Source organism: Synchiropus splendidus, chromosome 18, assembly GCF_027744825.2.
Source record: "Synchiropus splendidus isolate RoL2022-P1 chromosome 18, RoL_Sspl_1.0, whole genome shotgun sequence".
Lineage (NCBI taxonomy): Eukaryota > Metazoa > Chordata > Actinopteri > Syngnathiformes > Callionymidae > Synchiropus > Synchiropus splendidus.
The window spans coordinates 8848044-8867313 of NC_071351.1; the positions used below are offsets into that span (position 1 = coordinate 8848044).

General features: G+C 49.4%; 3 protein-coding genes across 4 annotated transcripts; all 3 read right to left on the minus strand.

Moving 5' to 3' along the window:
• Window positions 1-1800: 1800 nt before the first annotated feature.
• Window positions 1801-11418, minus strand: kcnc4 (potassium voltage-gated channel, Shaw-related subfamily, member 4). The gene is made up of 4 exons (XM_053849100.1): window positions 10618-11418; window positions 5070-6000; window positions 4827-5003; window positions 1801-2974 (listed from the first exon to the last, which is right to left on the minus strand). Exons 1-4 carry the CDS (start codon window positions 11224-11226, stop codon window positions 2907-2909), a joined length of 1785 nt encoding a protein of 594 aa, XP_053705075.1. The 5' UTR covers window positions 11227-11418; the 3' UTR covers window positions 1801-2906.
• Window positions 11419-12478: 1060 nt separating this feature from the next.
• On the minus strand, window positions 12479-15234 carry hspa1b (heat shock protein family A (Hsp70) member 1B). The gene is made up of 2 exons (XM_053848203.1): window positions 15058-15234; window positions 12479-14648 (listed from the first exon to the last, which is right to left on the minus strand). Exon 2 carries the CDS (start codon window positions 14625-14627, stop codon window positions 12708-12710), a length of 1920 nt encoding a protein of 639 aa, XP_053704178.1. The 5' UTR covers window positions 14628-14648; window positions 15058-15234; the 3' UTR covers window positions 12479-12707.
• A 1250-nt stretch (window positions 15235-16484) lies between these two features.
• LOC128750048 (heat shock 70 kDa protein-like) lies at window positions 16485-19219 on the minus strand. 2 transcript variants are annotated; one of them, XM_053850185.1, is made up of 2 exons: window positions 19029-19219; window positions 16485-18644 (listed from the first exon to the last, which is right to left on the minus strand). In XM_053850185.1, the coding sequence occupies exons 1-2, from the start codon at window positions 19188-19190 to the stop codon at window positions 16704-16706; spliced, it is 2103 nt and encodes a 700-aa protein (XP_053706160.1). In that variant the 5' UTR covers window positions 19191-19219; the 3' UTR covers window positions 16485-16703. The 2 variants fall into 2 exon arrangements, with proteins under 2 accessions (XP_053706160.1, XP_053706161.1); XM_053850186.1 differs by having other exon boundaries at window positions 16485-18707; window positions 19029-19112.
• Between the last annotated feature and the right edge of the window lie 51 nt (window positions 19220-19270).

The window sequence follows — 19270 nt, forward strand, 5'->3', positions numbered from 1 at the left end:
ATATATATATATATATATATATATATTAGAGGAGGCCCCGCTGCTTCCTGCTGACCCTGGGATGGTTGCCCAGCGCTGCATCTCACAGAGACGTGTAGTGCACAAATCAGAAGCAGGTGAAGATGATCGATATTTATGAGCACTGTCTCTGCATTCACTCTCCATTTTTTTTATTGTGATCTCCCAGGAAGTGAATGCAAATGGATCTAGCATGTCCACGGCTAATATGCTGCTCAGCTTGACGTCCACATAATGGCATTCGGGAAGTAACTGAAAACAGAATTTGGAATCCCTTTTGGATTCAGTTGAAGTTTGGATTGAAGTTGTCAAGGCCACCACAGGGTGTGTGGTGTCTCATCTTCAAGCGTGGATTCATGTCTTGGCTGTCTCAAGGTCCAAGGACTTTCAACAAAGCTGTGTTTACACAAGCTTCACACCTGCAGGACCTCCAGCTATTTGAGGAGGATTTCACCGGATGTTCCAATCAGCAAGGCCACGGAGCGAAGGTCAAGTGCTGCGGCTTCATCCTCAGGTCAAGCGAGGACCTGACTCAAGGGTCCAACAATCGGCGCTGAGATACTGAAGTCCGTCTTCATGAGTTTCATCCGGCTTTAGACGTATCGATCCAGCAAAGGACCGGCAACATCCATCCATCTCTGAGCATTAAGGCCTCCACTCATCCCCCTCCTCACACACAGGGTCACGGACAGAACCGGCAGTGTTGTCCATTAGCGGTCCACTTGAGACGGGCCTGCTGCTGAGCCCATAATGTGTTTGCGGTAGCTGCTGCTACCTTTAGCTCAGAGGAACTGGGAGGCTGCCGACTCTTCAGTGCCCCCTTCACAGCTACCGCGCTCAGGTCGCGGTGGCAGCGGTCAACAATAAGAGGCCCAACCTTTCCCGTAACCTTTGACCTTGACTCATGGAGTTTTTCTCATATTCTGCAAATATATTGAATTATCTTTTTCGCTGTGGATCAGTTAGGCGGTCTGAGATGGAGTGGAGGATCCGCAGAAGAAATTTGCTGTCAAACATATCAGCCTGCAGCGGCTCCAGAAAGCCAAACTTTATCAGGATGGACCTTCTAATTTGACTGGCCCAAGAGGCCAGCCAGGATAAATAATTGAAACCCTAAAAGCCCATTATCTCTAATGCACAGAGGGCAGGACGCCTCTCTGCAGCAGGAGCCGGAGGACAAAGTCAAGATGTCCCTTCCCCACAGCACAAACCAATGAATTGGTGGAATGGCTCGGGCGAAGCCTTTCTCCATGGTAACTGTGTTCAATATCGTCATGACAACCCTCGGCCGCGGGGAAAAAATAAAAGTGAGGGGAAACAATAAAGGGGAGGACGACCGCGGGCAGGTGCTCGCCTTCCACCTCCAGGCTCTTCATCAGTTCCGTTCCAAGTGTTTATTTCCAGCTGTTCTCCTGGAGATGGAGACGTGAGAGACTCAGTGAAGCGCTTGAATCCTCCGCTTTATGTGAATTCGCCAGTGTTTTGAGACGCCGGTTTGCATATGAAAGACTGAGGATGAGGAGAAGCAGGCAGCGGCGCGGTAATGAGCATGGCCTGTCAGCCCAAATCTCCATGGTGACGTGCTCCGTGTGCACCTTCGCTACATCACCACGGAGGCACAGGAGAGGCGCGAGCCAGGAGACACAGCTGCTTCAGAGCATGCCAGATCAAACAGACGCCACTTGTGTCACCACTATAAATAGTGGAGTGTGTGGAGGTGAAGGCGCCTTAATGAAACAGAAGTGGGATGAAAGCACGGAGCAACACAGGGTTGGAGCATGAGTTTATTAGACTTACTTCCATCAGACCTCTCGGATACACACATGGGATTAAAAACAAAACACTTAGATTTGCATTTTTCCAGTAACAAACTGAATTAAGCTCTATAAATATTCGTTTTTTAAGTCAGAGAAGAGAGTGCTACATCCACCACTGTGCTTCTACACATCTAGTTCACAACATCAAGTGGGTTTTGTTTTTTATCGATGGCTTGAAATGAGATCAGAGACATTTCAGTGTTGACAAAAACGTTGCTGATTTGAGAGTCAGGGCTCAGAGATCCCCCTTCGGAATGTATATTTATTTTATTAAGGAGTATAAAGTTGGAAATATAATGTAAGACACATTCTTACATTCTCAGATTTGAGAATAGCAGTTTGTACATATTCACTCATTCACTCTGAGACCAGCCAAAACAGACTCAATCTAAGCAGCTGCTTCAAGTGAAGATAACACACACATGATGTTGAGACGAACATTGAAGTCTCTTTGGTTCACCACCATCCATGAGACGGACAGGTGACGCTCTCTTAACTCTGCAACTGAGTAAGGCCACGACGGTAACACGACTGAGAGAAACCACTCGTCCGCCTCTCTGTTGACACAACCTTGCACAAATGTGTCGGGACACCAATCGTGACAGCACGAGGGTTCACTCCCGTACTCACCAGCAGGCACACGTGACACCGACAGACTTGTGTTTCTCGTCGTCATAGCGAATCGGCGACTAATCTCATTGACGGACAAAAGACTTTTCTGCCTGAATGTACAAAGGACATGCAACAGTCTGTGCACCATGTTGGTCAGTAGAATGTAAAATGTTGAGCTTTAGCATTGAACAAAACAGCTATTAAATCAGTTAGTCTTTGCTATGTGTTAAAACAGTGTAAATGATTTGGTATAACTTTAAAATGAGAAGCAATTTAGGGTCAGGTTCTGGTGGCACAGGGAGAAAGGAATGTCGGCGGGGCGACGGCGTATAGCGCTGCACATGCTACACATGCTAAATCTAAACCTGGCTGATGTTACATGGATAAAAAACGTCTTCCATTTCCCGTGGACTCCACAAACAGTCGGACAAGTCGGTGCTCTTTTCCGTGGCCGGGGGGTCAGGTCAGAGAGGTGACCTCCGGCTGAGCGTAGTTCCCGGAGGCAGCAAGGATGTCGGTGCAGCTCTCTGCGTCAACACACACAGACCAAACAGCATCAGACACTGACATTCGTTCCTGTTTCGTGACGCTGATAATATGATTTTTTTTTCCCGACTGCCACGTGAGAACAGTCCTCCTCTGCCTCCCTGAAATGCAATAAATTCGCCTTCCATTTGTCTCCAGCAGGACGCGTCGACCACCCCGCATGTTAATGGAATCCTATTAGCAACAATCCTGGGGAAGGTTCACTTGGGAATAAGCAGCCAGTTGGATCTCTGGAAGCCCATTCCCTCCACATGTCGGCTGCCCTCATCGGAAACAGTTGGACTGGACAGTGAAGCATTTTCTCCCAGTGACTGTGACAGCCATAATCATGTCTGAGGCTTTTTCTTGAGGGGCTGCAAACCATTTCCTGTCACTGATATCTATCGGCGCATCTTACGGCCAGCTGCCTGTTTCCTGCTGTACCACCGGCAGAGTATCACCCACGACTCGCCACACGCGGCCAGACACCTTCCCCTCAGGGCTCAGAGCTGGAGAGACTCATTTACCCAAATTACGATGGCAGAAGCCTCACAGAAATCCTCGGCTGTGAGAGAGCCTTTATATATCCGTCGTGGCGCGCCACATTTTTTAAGGCAATGTTTTTCAACCTTTTTCTAGCCACGGCACCCTTGGTTCATTGAGATAATCCCGGGGCACACCACCAAAGGAACCTCGGCCAAAGCGCACTTGTGCTTAAAATCCTATGGAAAATCTCTATTCACTAGTGAAAAACTGTAGCTACTGACACTTGGTTGTTATTTTGCCAGGCTAATTGTAGAAATAAATGGCAGAAAACGTATTTGTTTCAAATGTGTCCAGAAAGGGGCGGGCAATATGGCAAAATATATCATGATTTATTTATTTATTTACTTGCTTTAAATAACTGTTTGAATTTTATCACTTCTCTTTTGCATGATTTTATTGTAGTTTTGAGTTTCCAGACAAATCTTTAGCATTATTTGCCTGAACTTGCTTCATAAAAACTATTTTTCTTTCTATCTTTACTTTTTGGAGCGCATCCGAGCCCAACATTGTTCTGTGGTGAAAGTGTGTGGTAAAATAAGGGGCGCATCAGGTTTAAAAACAGCAGGAAGTTGCACACGTGAGCGGCTTCTTGGCTGTGAGTGTGTTGGAAGAGGAGCGCCGCGCACCACATCAGCGCTGCTTTGACTGACGGACAGATCAGCGCATCAACACACTGTAGCTCTACAGTAGAGTGGAGAGAAAGAATGCCAGTGAATCCATGTGATCTCCTCACCTTGGTTGCTCCTCAACACTTTCTAACTGTCACCATTTAATGGCATGATATCACCACCTCTATCTCCGGACACATGAGGTGAAATTGGCTCATTTTCTCACGGCACACCCCGGTTGAAAAACGCTGCTATAGGCTTTCAGCATACGTTTCCCCTGTAATTGTCTGAGAGGACTAGCGGGGGCATCGGAGCTGAGTAAGTGCCCCATTTGTGTGTTTTTCCTCCAAGAGTGACGTCGTAATCAGCTTTTGTTGGGAAAGCAAAGTGCCGATCAGAAAACACCTCGACGGCCACCAGGAAGTGGTTGGAGTTAGCTCAACACATGGATCCATTTTCTCCCAGTGAGGGCACTGAGAGAGGCCTGAGAGATGTTTTAATTCCAGGGAGGGTTAGCGGCTACATCTGTCAGCGCGCTCTATGAAAAGCTATTATTCACCCTTTTTTTCCTCGCAGCTTGCAGACAGATAGACGACGCAATTAGTGCGGCTCGGCTCGGCTATCGATTCTGTTGTGAGTCCTGCAGGAGGAGAAGCGCGAACAGGTTAAAGACCGCGGCGTTGGTTTGTTGTGCGCCTACCGGTGCTGATGCTGGCGTCTCCAGGGGTCAGGAGGAAGCAGGTGGCCTCCTTCTTGGTTCTGTCTCGGCCTCGCGAGCATCGCAGGGTCCACTTGTCGTTGGGGGACAGCGGCTGGGTCAGAGCGCAGCCCTCCGCCTCGGAGAGGGCCACGTTGGCATCTCCGTTCTGTTTGGAGTCTGGAACAGAAGGAAGAGAGCGGCGTAAATGCCGAACCTTGGCGGTGAGATGAGTTCCATACTAACCGGAGCGGTTCCTGGTGGCGCTCTCCTCCCCAGCCAGGGGACACGTGTCGCTCTGCGTGCTGTCTCGGTGTGAGTTGGAGTTCCCAAAAGAGGCGGAGTCAGTCGTGGTGTCCGGGTTGGGGTTGTGCTTCTTCTTCTTCTTGGGCAGCTTCTGTTTGGCCATGGCCAGTGAGTAGTACATCCCAAAGTTATTGACGATGACAGGCACCGGCATGGCGATGGTGAGGACGCCGGCCAGCGCACACAGCGCCCCCACCATCATCCCCAGCCAGGTCTGGGGGTACATGTCTCCGTAGCCCAGCGTCGTCATGGTGACCACAGCCCACCAGAAGCTGATCGGAATGTTCTTGAAGTGCGTGTGATTGGATGCGGTCGGGTCGTCGGGTCGGGCGCCGATTCTCTCGGCGTAGTAAATCATGGTGGCAAAGATCAGCACGCCGAGCGCCAGGAAGATGATCAGCAGGAGGAATTCGTTGACGCTGGCCCGCAGGGTGTGGCCCAACACCCGCAGCCCCACAAAGTGGCGGGTCAGCTTAAAGATCCGGAGAATCCGAACGAAGCGGACCACGCGCAGGAAACCCAGCACGTCGCTGGCGGCCTTGGAGGAGAGGCCGCTCAGGCCCATCTCCAGGTAGAAGGGCAGGATAGCCACAAAGTCAATGATGTTCAGCGTGTTCTTGACGAAGACCAGCTTGTCCGGGCAGGAGACGATCCGCACCAGGAACTCAAAGGTGAACCAGATCACGCAGATTCCCTCCACCAGGGTGAGGATGGGTTTGGTCACCATCTCCATCCTCTCCTCCTCGCGCGTCACGTTGCCCACCGTCACCAGCTCGGTCCGGTTCTGCAGCTCGTTGAAGGCTTGGTGCGTCTCCAGGCAGAAGGTGGTGATGGAGACCAGGATGAAGAAGAGGGAGGCCAGAGCGACACCCTGCAGGAGGACAGACGCCGTCCAGATCAGATCACCAGGACCCAAACATCAAGTTACAGAACTGAGGAAAAAGTTTAACCAGCGCTGTCTGCCATCCTTCCATGAACTCTGGAAGCAGGAAAACGCTCTCCACTCCTGCTTCCACTGGTGACAATGATTCACCTGAGCCACGACATGCTGCACTGTTTGTCTCTACATTGTGCCTCCGCCGCCATCTTTGTTTACAGAAGCCAGAACAAATTGTAATGCCGCTCCGACACGACCGATCTTCCAGCTGGATAAATATGTACCTGGGCTTTCTCTTTCCCTGCACCTCAGTTTGTGTTACAGCGCAGGGTTTTGTGATTCGCCGGCCGCTCCAGGTAACCTCACAATCACCGCCAACACAACAAAACGCGGCCGTCTTTTTGTCCACCCAGCTGGCTCGCTGTTTTCTCTCTGCAGAGAAGCACTTGGGGGACGCTCTGGAGAGGGAGGCTTTCAGCTGTTGCGTGGAGACGGCATCTCCCAACAACACCACGCTGAGCTCATGCTGAAGTCTCTCACTGGAAAATCAACAGCCAGAAATGACATTTTAAGGCAACAGGGACGTCTTTTGTTTCAGCTGTGTCAAGGGCCCCTTTCAAGGGACGCTTCTGTGGCCCTCCTTTTAATTCTGCCATCAGAACAGCCTTTGTGTTCATTTGAATTCACTTCTTTCTGAGGGTTTCTCCAAGGTTTAATCGATTCATTGCTAAAGTTAGAGGCTGGAAAACTTCTCTGGCATCTCAAACTGCACCTCCCTGTTGACTGTCGCTGGACTCCAGTGTCAGTGCGACCCCCCCCCCGAGCTGGCTACCTTTAATAAGCCCATCTTATGACCTGCCAAGACACAATTTATTGTTGCAATCATAAGCTGTTGTTATTGTTTGTCTGCAGTGGTTCGGGGGAAATTATTGCTCAATTCCAGATCTCTTCATCATGAACATGGCATCGGGAGGAGGAGCTCTGGTGGGACAGCGGGTGGCAGTCTGAACACCCAAAATGACTGTCGTCTTTTGCATCTATGAGGATCACCACAGGTGAAAGGTTCGCTGAGTCGGCAAGATGAATGTGGAAGCAGACAGTAAAAAGCTGAAGCTGAAATAGCTGACTAGCTAAAAACACATTTGTTTCGCAATGAAGCGCTCATTTTTAGCCAAACTGGAATTTTGAGAGTTGAGCGACAGTGGGAGGCAGCTAGTTTCATCTCATTGAGCGATTGGTGAAAATTCTGAAGCGTGAGACTTTTAAGTTTAAAACTTTAAATTGCTCTTCACAAACAAACCGATCTTTCATATGAATGTCAATGGAGGTTGGTGCTTCTGTTGTTGGACAACTTTGTGAGATGAATGAGTGAATAAAGGACCCAACATGTACAGTTTGGCACTACAGTGGTAAACAAATCGGAGTTCGAACAAAAATTTCGAGATTTTTTTGCTTCGTATTTTGAACGAAAATCCAGAACTCGCATGCCTCCAAAAAAAGCCGGAAAAACCACGTGTGCGGACCGATCAGCTGACTCACGACGCGCTTTGTTATTGTGTAGAACGCAGCCTCTGTATGCAGACGTGTCCCGTTAGCTACATTTACTGACTGTTTCTTCTTCATATTGAGGTGTAGAACCTTTCCTGTATCCGCACTGGACTGTGGTGGAGTGTCACAGGGGAGGTGCTCGTTCTCCTCCGAGGCTGGAGCGCTCACGCCAGGGTTTGATGTCCTGTTGTGGGCTGGAGCTGGGACAGGGATGAGGCGAGTCTGGGACAGAGCGTGACTTGGTTTATGACTTTGTCACAGCCAAACTGCACAGAAGCGCACATTCAGAGCTGGACACGCACCGGGCACCTCTTCACTTCTGGAGAGACGTCACTCACTCGGCAACCCCTCCCACATGCAGCGGCCACACACATAGAGGAACAGCGCACCTGCAGCAGACACTCTACATTCACTCCTACAAAAGCCTATTTTAAGGCTTGGAACGCATAATTTCGTTGAAAAATTGATTCCGATTTCGAACAAATCACTTCTCGAACGACCATCTGGAACGGATTGTGGTCGCGAACCAAGGTACCACTGTATTTACAATTGTCGGAATGAAAAGCAGTAAAATACACACAAAATATTTGGGTGAAATGAGTTGCTTTACAGATCAAAGTATCCAGACGTGATGGTGAGCCTCAGCAGTGTTTTGTTTGCTCTGTTTAAAAACAGTTTATCTGGCTACTAAACAGACCTGGGTATCAGCGAGAGCAGCGTGGGCTCGCCTCAACACAACGCCGCTCACGTTTAAACAAGTAGCTTGAGGTCAAATATTCTCCGTCAATTTGGAGTAAGCAGGTGGTCGTTCCTGCTGAGGCTCTCTGCTATCAGAGGAGGTTGTTTAGGAGCAGGCATGGTGTTTACAGCCAGAATCTTTAAACACTGAGCGTGGTGTTTATCATGGTTGCTTCCATGCTGACGTCTGGGCTCGCACCGGGTTACGCAATGGGTCGCACAAGTCTGTTTAGGAAAGACTGGAAACAGACGTTAATGAAATGCCACACAGCACCATCGGCCAGAGCATTTTCTTTCTGGATATTCTGGCTCATCACATGACTGTGTTGTGTGTTGTGTTTTTTGTATATTGTGTAATGTGAAAAACTCCAGTCACACCCCGATTGATTTGGAAATTCCGCAAAGACATTTCATTCCAGCTCCGTGACAGTGTTAAATTCCCGCGTGTGGCTTCCGGAGTGAGGACAGATTACTTTCTACCATCTTCATTAAGTCTCCTGCCGTCTATAATTCATGACCAGCACGTTAATGACCTGAAAGTTGTTAACGGTAATAAACAATCGAAGCTGCCTCTCCCACGTAAAGCAGGCTGAGCTCCGTTTCCCACGTGAGGCTCAGGAATTACGTGGGATTCTGCTCTCTTATCCCAAATCAAATACCAGCTGTGAGTCGGATCTGTGTTTGGGAGAACAGTTGCTTTGCAATTCACGCCTTCTTTTGTCGCGAGCCTTTACATTATGACCACTAATGCAATTGCGGCGTGAGTTGCCCCCAGCTCAGTGTTTCTCTTAAACACACCAGCTGCTCTACTCAACACAAAAGATCGGTGCTCTTGAATGGCGCATATTCACTATGAACCTGCGGAAAACCACGTGTTTTCATGAGAAGTTGATGATTCATGACGCAGGTGGTGCATTTAATGAAGTTTCTGATTGACACTGGGTGGTAATGAGCGTGTCCCTCTTCTCAATATTCATGTACTTGACACCTTTCTCTGCGGGTGTTGAACACAGGATATGGTTTTCTCACATCGATCAAGAGCAGCCCTGAGAGACAGGTCCACAGCCGGCGATGTAAATCTGTCGGATTATGTATAGAAACTAAAGTCTTCTGAGTCAGACTTTCAACCTCACAGAGCAGAAGCAGGGAAATTTGCTGACCTTCATACCATCAATTATTCAGACTGAACACAGTCGACACCACTCCTGACACCATTTGTCGAGCTAAAGAGTTCGCTTTAGTTAGTGGTCTGCGACTCCTTTTGCCACTCTTTATGTTCTGTAGCTCAAAATGAAAAGGGAGATTTGCGCTCTCCCTCTCGCTGCCCACTCAGAAACCTGTCAGATAACATCCTCCTTTCTCATGAATTCTCGCCGCAAACAAACACCAGGGTTCGGTGTGAAGTGACAAAAGCGTTCCACGGAGAGCAGAGGTGTAATTTAATAAGCTCATGAATAGAGCGGGGAAATTACATTTGTCGCTCGGATTCAAGTCGCCTGGACGCAGATGCTGATCAAATATTTCCAATCAGGAGGAATCGATTTATTTTTCATATAAACTGCGAGAGGAAAACCAAGTTGTCTCTGGCTGTGTGTCGGTGTTTCACATCCTTCTGGCTCCCTCCAATCACATTACATGAAAAGAGCTCTGAAAACCCAAAGGCCATAAAGGTAACGTGAGTCTGGCACTCAGCATCCTTTCAGATCCAGAACAAACATGCAGGAACATATGAGAGGAAATGGCCAGCGCGCATTAGGCGTCCATCCCGAGCTGTTATGAATTCATAATCAGCACACACGTGAGAAGAAGAAGGAGAAGCCATTATCGTGTTAAAAGTTCGGGATGTGGATCTATAAGCTGAACTGAAACATTTGATCAATACATGTGGAGGCTGCTGGGAGGGCAGAAGCTTATCGGCAAAAACAAAAAATTCCTTTTATTATTTTGGTTTTGGTTTGGGGGGATTTCTCTCTTTTTTCCACCCTGTTTTCCGGAGTGTAAAAAAGGGTTTGCAGGTCATCTGTCATCTTTACTAAATAATACTTTAACATGAATTAGCCATAAAAACTAAAAAGTAAATACATATATAATATATATATAATATAATCTCGAAAAACACTTTTTTTTTATCTTTCTATCTTCAAGTCAATGTGATTCTTTTTTTTTTTTTTTAGTGCAAATCTCTCACAGAATGTGGTTGAAATTAAACACTAGTTTTCTGTTTTCTTTTGCACTTTCCGTGGCAGGTGGGCGTCTTGCTATAGTGATGTTTCTCTGAAGTGCCGGGCTGAGCACCTGTTGCCAGCAGCGCTGCAAGTGACTCACCCTCGCCGCTTTGGATGAGTAGGGGTCATCGAACAGGGCCCAAATCCTGGGCTGCCAGACTTCCCGGCACCCTCTGGGCCGAGCTGGACGGTCCTCGATGCCGAACCTCCTGGGCATCTCCCGGTCGTCGTCCGTGTCCTCCGGTTCCGGGGGCTCGAACGTCTCCAGGGCCTCCTCCGCGTCGCGGTGCTGGCGGTAGGTCATCCAGCAGCAGGGCTCCACGTCCGTCTCGTCGATCCCCCAAAAGGCCAGCTCCTCCTCGAACAAGGGTCCGCAGACGTCAGCCGGGCAGTGCAGCTTCCCGGTGCGGTAGTAGTTGAGCACGTAGGCGAAGATGCCCGGGTGCCTGTCGAAGAAGAACTCGGCGGGAGGAGCTTTGTCCGAGTCGGAGCTGACCTGCGGGTCCGGGGCGGCCAGCCAGGCCAGGCGCGTGCCCGGCAGGGTCTTCAGGGTGCTCTTGTAAGTTTCGTGCCGCGTGCCCCCCACGTTGATGACGATCTTGTCCGAGTCCTCGCCCCGGATCATCTCCTCCTTCAGGCATGATTTGGACGGCGGTTTGTTGCCGGACTTGCGTCCCCGGTAGGAGGAGACGCACACCGAGCTGATCATTGAGAAGCAGGACCCGCTGACATCCAGAGATCAGTAAACAGCGAACATCCTCCCGCTGGAATGGGTCGGTACCAGAGCGCCTACCCCCGAACCGCGAGCGCGCAGCAACTTTCCATAGCAACACGCGGGAGATCAACAGCTGGCTGTCGGGCTCCAGATGTTGCTCCTCTTCAACCCTCGCGTCGCCCCTGAACGCCTCGCGGAGGATGGCGAGTTCAACAACAAGCTCCCGGGGTTTTAACCGTGTGAGTGCCGGGACCGCCGCAGGGCCACGCCCTCTCCAATTAGACAAGAGAAGAGAAGAGAAGAGCGCGTTTTCTTTCACCGAGAAACCACAGTCGGGGACTGTGTTTTGACCATTGAGACCGAGATTCAAGTGTGACGGCGCATGAATGAAGCGCAGCAGAAACAAAAAGCCAGTCACCACGCTGATATCAGAAAGAAAATGGATTTTTGACGTGGATTTTTAACGCACACAATCTGAGCGTCAGTGGCGCAACAGGTTGTTGCGATTACTATGAACACATGGCGCCGCCTCGTGCTCATTTGGTAAAACTACATTATTTTATATTATTTTGCATATATCTTGTTCACATATTGACGATTTTACCACCCATTATCTCACCACTTAAATAACAATTTGTGATTTTCATATGCTATTTGCTGTAAATTAACATTTTCATCCAACAAATGAAACTGCAGTTTATTCATTTTACAGCATATAACAAGACTTTAAATTGTAGGATAGAAGGTAGACAGGTCAGATCTCGATTCGTTTTCAGCTGGTATTTAAAATAATGGTCTTCAATGGCGACAAAAATATTTTCACAAGTTCACGACTGAAGAAGTACTTCAGTCTCTGAATGGCTGGGATTTGAAGTTCCAGGTGGCAGGAACCAGAAATGAAGGGAAAATGTGGGAGGTTCTCATTGGCTGGTTTAAAATAAAAGGAACCAGGAGAAGAACCTGGTCAGAGCCTGGTGAAGAGGGGTGAGCACCTCCAGAAGAAGTCATGATACCTGCACACTTAGCTTATTTAATTTATATAATTATTCTTCTGTTTAGAGTATTGAATATTGTTTAAATTACAATGATATTCCTTTTTCACCAAGTCAGTAGTCCAGCTAGTTCACTTGAGAGTTTCTCATGTGACGAATAAATCTTTGAAATATTAATTCCAGGCAGCAGCTGAGGACGGTGCGAAGATAGAAAGCATGTCACCTGCGAACTGTTTGAACATATTCACCAGAAAATGTTTACATTACATTATTATATTATTTAATACTTGAAGTAGGTCTTACATGGGAAAGGATTCATAAACCAAAATACATTTAACAGTTTTAATGGAACAAATCAGCAAATGACATCACAAGTAAGTTTTAATGTTTTTGATAACAATAACTTTTTATGACACGTTTATTATCCCATGACATTGCACTTCCAGCAAGTGGAGGGAGGATCATGCGGCTGCAGTCTCTGTTTCAGTCCACCTCCTCAATGGTGGGGCCTCTGGAGCCTCCTGCGCTCTGAGAGCCGCTGCCTTGCGGAGCTCCGCCTCCCTGGTACAGCTGGCTGATGATGGGGCTGCAGACCTTCTCCAGCTCCTTCTGCTGATGTTCATACTCGTCTTTCTCGGCCAGCTGGTTGTTCTCCAGCCAGGAAATGGTCTGCTTGCACTTGTCAACGATCTTCTTCTTGTCCTCCTCAGAGATCTTCCCTTTGACATTCTCGTCCTCCACGCTGCTCTTCATATTGAAGGCGTAGGACTCCAGAGAGTTCTTGGCTGCCACCTTCTCCCTCTGCTGCTCGTCCTCGGCCTTGTACTTCTCAGCGTCCTGCACCATCCGCTCGATCTCCTCTTTGCTGAGGCGGCCCTTGTCGTTGGTGATGGTGATTTTGTTCTCCTTGCCGGTGCTTTTGTCCACGGCAGACACGTTGAGGATGCCGTTGGCGTCAATGTCGAAGGTCACCTCCACCTGGGGAACCCCTCTGGGTGCAGGTGGGATCCCAGAGAGCTCAAACTTGCCCAGCAGGTTGTTGTCCTTGGTCATGGCTCGCTCGCCCTCATATACCTGAATCAAGACGCCCGGCTGGTTGTCAGAGTAGGTGGTGAAGGTCTGAGTCTGCTTGGTGGGGATGGTGGTATTACGCTTGATCAGCGGCGTCATGACTCCGCCCGCCGTCTCGATCCCCAGAGACAAGGGAGCCACATCCAGCAGGAGCAGGTCCTGGACGTTCTCTGAGGTGTCGCCCATGAGGATGGCGGCCTGCACCGCTGCGCCGTAAGCCACCGCTTCGTCCGGGTTGATGCTCTTGTTCAGTTCTTTGCCGTTGAAGAAGTCCTGCAGGAGCTTCTGGATCTTGGGGATCCTGGTGGAGCCGCCAACCAGGACGATGTCATGGATGCTGGACTTGTCCAGCTTGGCGTCTCTCAGAGCCTTTTCCACAGGCTCCAGGGTCCCTCTGAAGAGCTCGGAGTTGAGCTCCTCAAAGCGAGCCCTGGTGATGGAGGTGTAGAAGTCGATGCCCTCGAACAGAGAGTCGATCTCCAGGCTGGCCTGGGTGCTGGAGGACAGCGTCCTCTTGGCTCTCTCACAGGCAGTCCTCAGCCTCCTCAGCGCCCTCTTGTTGTTGCTGATGTCCTTCTTGTGCTTCCTCTTGAACTCCTCCACAAAGTGGTTGACCATGCGGTTGTCAAAGTCCTCTCCTCCCAAGTGCGTGTCGCCCGCAGTGGCCTTCACCTCAAAGATGCCGTCCTCGATGGTCAGGATGGAGACGTCAAAGGTGCCTCCCCCCAGGTCGAAGATGAGGACGTTGTGCTCTCCTCTCTTGCTCTTATCCAGGCCGTAGGCGATGGCCGCTGCCGTGGGCTCGTTGATGATCCTCAGAACGTTCAGTCCAGAGATCACGCCGGCATCTTTGGTGGCTTGTCTCTGCGAGTCGTTGAAGTAGGCGGGAACTGTGATGACGGCGTTGGACACCTTTTGCCCGAGGTAGGCCTCGGCTATCTCCTTCATCTTCACCAGGACCATGGAGGAGATCTCCTCTGGAGAGAAGGTCTTCATCTCGCCTTTGTATTCCACCTGCACTTTGGGTTTCCCACCGTCACTGACCACCTTGAAGGGCCACAGTTTCATGTCAGCCTGGACAACGGAGTCCTCAAACTTCCTTCCGATGAGTCTCTTGGCATCGAAGATGGTGTTGGTGGGGTTCAAGGCCACCTGGTTCTTGGCAGCATCTCCGATCAGCCTCTCTGTGTCGGTGAAGGCCACGTAGCTGGGCGTGGTCCTGTTGCCCTGGTCGTTGGCGATGATCTCCACCTTCCCGTTCTGGAAAACTCCCACACAGGAGTATGTGGTGCCCAGGTCGATGCCGATAGAAAGTCCTTTAGCTGAAGACATCTTGGTGGTGCCTTTGTTTTCCTGGAGGAATCGTGAAATAACTTTATAAACCACATGATCAGAGTGATTTTTGTACGTTCAGAACTAGTGGTCCACAAGCCTGTTCATTTATGAATTAATTTTATAGGCTAGAGATGAAAACACTGTGAGAATCAAAAAGTAATTTCGCCCAAAAAGAACCAAATACCAAGATAATCGTTGCATAACGAAATAAAGCGCGTGCGCATATATGCGGCTGTTTACGGTAATAGCTGTGTCGCCGGTGACCCGGATTTCACAGACGCTCCGTGTTGCGCAGCTTTTACAAAAAAAATCAGACTAAATTTTATTATAGTTTCGCTATTTTTTAAAACAATAATAATTGTGTCAACTCTACATTAATTATATATTGCTTTAATAAAGGCCGATGATGTTGAAAAATGAGTCTCACCTTCAGCAGCGCTTGTTCTGTTGTCGAGTTTTATCCTCTGCTGTGTCGCGTGTTGCTCTGGAAGCGACGGCTCTTCAGAACCTCTTGTCTGGACCGACTGTGATCCGCCACTTATGTAGAAACGCCCGGGTTTCTGGAAGCATCGCGGCCCCGCCCCCCTGGACCGTGACTCCGCTGGTAATAATAGCGGCTGACGGAGGAGAGAGTCGAAGCTTCCAGTTGTTTCTGCTCCTGCCGGGATGGAGGAGGAACTTAGTGGAGAGATGTGGCGCCTTCAACTGGGGAAATTTTATTAGTAGTTTTCAGTTTAAAACGTGAACACATACATGACACGGTTGAATCTCCGAGCGGCGGATGGAGTTTAAACTGATTATTAAAGTGTCCTTTAGTATAAAACAAGTCATTTAAAGGATTCATATGGTGATATTTCACTTATAAAGGTCACCCTCCTGACATGCGCAGTCAGTGATAAATGTTTTCACCACTTCACATTCACTAGAATGAAGCCAACGTGTGAGGTTTCCTCTCATTTTTCCGGATAGAATCGCTCTTATTTTTCATCTTCACATTTTTAAACCAGTTCGGTGACGTCATCAATCACAAGAGAACTGTCGAGTCTGGGCTCAGGATGACAGCTGGCTCCTCCAGTTCCCTGTTTAATCCGTGGCAGAAATTTGACCGTAAAAGGTTTTGAGCATTAAGAGTCAGTGAGCGCATCTTTAGTGAATATCGTCCGAATAGGTTCTAATATCGGTCATCGGTAAAAACTTCACTTACGAAGCGCGTTTGTTCCTCACTAGGAATTCAAGAGTGGAACTTTTATTTTCTGATGTCGAACATGAGTTTCACGCTGCTTCATGACTCTTTCTCTTCCATAAACATCCAGAATATATTTAAATGCGTCTGTCTTTACTGTGATCAGAGCGACCACCTGCTCACACGGTGACCTCACTCCTCATAATGTCAGCGGGGATGGACAGACCAGGGTGACCCGGTGAGAATGTGATCCCACCAAGCTCTGCTCTTACACACCAGCATCCCTGCCCTCGGGACAAAAGACTAAATTTAACCCAGGCAGGGGATTTGTCCTTCTTCGAACACTTGTGGAGCTGCTGATTTATGAAAGAGAATATTGACTCCTGGCGCTTTTCCTCCTCCTGAATTCATGTTTCGTAACAAGGCTGGACGTGAATAAAAAACTCCCCTCATGAGAGTCATCGGGTATTGTGTTTCACTGGTCATCACGCAGTTTTGACTGGCGGTTGCTAAGGTCAATACTCGGGGTGTTCTGCTGCAGGATGGTTGGAGTCTCAGCTGTTGCCCTGGCTGGACTGGAGGTGCTCTGCTGAGCACACAACCAGGATTTCAGAATCTGTATTAGGTTTCAATAAAAAAGGATAAAAAACCAAATATATATTTAACCATTTTATTATAACAAGTCAGGTCATGGAGTCAAATATATAAATACAAATATAAAACAGCTTCTCATGTTGTTGATCACAGTAACAACATTAGATTACACGTTTATTATCACATGACATTTCACTTGCAGCATTAACAATAGCATCGTGAGAGAGCAGCAGAAATGTTTGTCAAGTTCTCATGTTCAGAAGTGGAGGGAGGATCATGGAGCTCCAGTCCCTGTTTCAGTCCACCTCCTCAATGGTGGGGCCTCTGGAGCCTCCTGCGCTCTGAGAGCCGCTGCCTTGCGGAGCTCCGCCTCCCTGGTACAGCTGGCTGATGATGGGGCTGCAGACCTTCTCCAGCTCCTTCTGCTGATGTTCATACTCGTCTTTCTCGGCAAGCTGGTTGTTCTCCAGCCAGGAAATGGTCTGCTTGCACTTGTCAACGATCTTCTTCTTGTCCTCCTCAGAGATCTTCCCTTTGACGTTCTCGTCCTCCACGCTGCTCTTCATGTTGAAGGCGTAGGACTCCAGAGAGTTCTTGGCTGCCACCTTCTCCCTCTGCTGCTCGTCCTCGGCCTTGTACTTCTCAGCATCCTGCACCATCCGCTCGATCTCCTCTTTGCTGAGGCGGCCCTTGTCGTTGGTGATGGTGATTTTGTTCTCCTTGCCGGTGCTTTTGTCCACGGCAGACACGTTGAGGATGCCGTTGGCGTCAATGTCAAAGGTCACCTCCACCTGGGGAACCCCTCTGGGTGCAGGTGGGATCCCAGAGAGCTCAAACTTGCCCAGCAGGTTGTTGTCCTTGGTCATGGCTCGCTCGCCCTCATATACCTGAATCAAGACGCCCGGCTGGTTGTCAGAGTAGGTGGTGAAGGTCTGAGTCTGCTTGGTGGGGATGGTGGTATTACGCTTGATCAGCGGCGTCATGACTCCGCCCGCCGTCTCGATCCCCAGAGACAGGGGAGCCACATCCAGCAGGAGCAGGTCCTGGACGTTCTCTGAGGTGTCGCCCATGAGGATGGCGGCCTGCACCGCTGCGCCGTAAGCCACCGCTTCGTCCGGGTTGATGCTCTTGTTCAGTTCTTTGCCGTTGAAGAAGTCCTGCAGGAGCTTCTGGATCTTGGGGATCCTGGTGGAGCCGCCAACCAGGACGATGTCATGGATGCTGGACTTGTCCAGCTTGGCGTCTCTCAGAGCCTTTTCCACGGGCTCCAGGGTCCCTCTGAAGAGCTCGGAGTTGAGCTCCTCAAAGCGAGCCCTGGTGATGGAGGTGTAGAAGTCGATGCCCTCGAACAGAGAGTCGATCTCCAGGCTGGCCTGGGTGCTGGAGGACAGCGTCCTCTTGGCTCTCTCACAGGCAGTCCTCAGCCTCCTCAGCGCCCTCTTGTTGTTGCTGATGTCCTTCTTGTGCTTCCTCTTGAACTCCTCCACAAAGTGGTTGACCATGCGGTTGTCAAAGTCCTCTCCTCCCAGGTGCGTGTCGCCCGCGGTGGCCTTCACCTCAAAGATGCCGTCCTCGATGGTCAGGATGGAGACGTCAAAGGTGCCTCCCCCCAGGTCGAAGATGAGGACGTTGTGCTCTCCTCTCTTGCTCTTATCCAGGCCGTAGGCGATGGCCGCTGCCGTGGGCTCGTTGATGATCCTCAGAACGTTCAGTCCAGAGATCACGCCAGCATCTTTGGTGGCTTGTCGCTGCGAGTCGTTGAAGTAGGCAGGAACTGTGATGACGGCGTTGGACACCTTTTGCCCGAGGTAGGCCTCGGCTATCTCCTTCATCTTCACCAGGACCATGGAGGAGATCTCCTCTGGGGAGAAGGTCTTCATTTCGCCTTTGTATTCCACCTGCATTTTGGGTTTCCCACCGTCACTGACCACCTTGAAGGGCCACAGCTTCATGTCAGCCTGGACAATGGAGTCCTCAAACTTCCTTCCGATGAGTCTCTTGGCATCGAAGATGGTGTTGGTGGGGTTCAAGGCCACCTGGTTCTTGGCAGCATCTCCGATCAGCCTCTCTGTGTCGGTGAAGGCCACGTAGCTGGGTGTGGTCCTGTTGCCCTGGTCGTTGGCGATGATCTCCACCTTCCCGTTCTGGAAAACTCCCACACAGGAGTATGTGGTGCCCAGGTCGATGCCGATAGAAAGTCCTTTAGCTGAAGACATCTTGGTGGTGCCTTTGTTTTCCTGTTAGAATCGTAAATACCTTTTTAACCACTTCAGTCGAAGGTGAGCAGATTTGAAACAGAACTAGAGGAAAACAGATGTGCAAAAATAGACTTGACAAACAGGCAACTGCCGATGTACATATGATTAAATGTAAATGTTGACAAATCCTTCAAAAATATCTCGTTTAAAAAGGCATCTGCGCATCTATTCTACACTTTACGGCTGAAGGAACAGACGTCATGGTAGACCCGGAAGTTTCGAGAAGCTTCTGTTTGTAAACATTGGGAACGTTGTCGTTTTTCATAATAACGCGTATTTTTGTCTCCGAGTTGCAGCATGGACGTAAAATCTATATTAATTCAATGGCGCAGTAACTGATGTAGGTTGAAAATCCGTATTTACCTCCAGTAGTTCGTCCTCTGTCCTTCTGAAGTGGACCGAAAGAAGCGGTCTGTCGAGTCTTGTCGTTGCGCGGTAGTTCTTGAGAACTGCTCGAGTCGAGTGAGTTGACAGCACCGACTTTGGTCCAAGACTTAAATAGAGGATTCCAGTTTCCGGAAACATTGGAGCCCCCACCTGCTTTACTACGTCATTCGTCCCAACAGCCAATCACCGGCCGAGGAAGGAAGACTGGCAGGAACATT

Excerpts from the sequence above, each read along its gene's own strand:
- kcnc4 (XM_053849100.1), bottom strand. The coding sequence starts at position 11,226 with ATGATCAGCTCGGTGTGCGTCTCCTCCTACCGGGGACGCAAGTCCGGC. Across the intron at positions 6,001-10,617 it reads ACTCATCCAAAGCGGCGAGG|GGTGTCGCTCTGGCCTCCCT; the intron begins GTGAGTCACTTG and ends GTCCTCCTGCAG. Across the intron at positions 2,975-4,826 it reads AGACGCCAGCATCAGCACCG|AGAGCTGCACCGACATCCTT; the intron begins GTAGGCGCACAA and ends GTGTTGACGCAG.
- hspa1b (XM_053848203.1), bottom strand. The coding sequence starts at position 14,627 with ATGTCTTCAGCTAAAGGACTTTCTATCGGCATCGACCTGGGCACCACA.
- LOC128750048 (XM_053850185.1), bottom strand. The coding sequence starts at position 19,190 with ATGTTTCCGGAAACTGGAATCCTCTATTTAAGTCTTGGACCAAAGTCG. Across the intron at positions 18,645-19,028 it reads CAGAGGACGAACTACTGGAG|GAAAACAAAGGCACCACCAA; the intron begins GTAAATACGGAT and ends CGATTCTAACAG.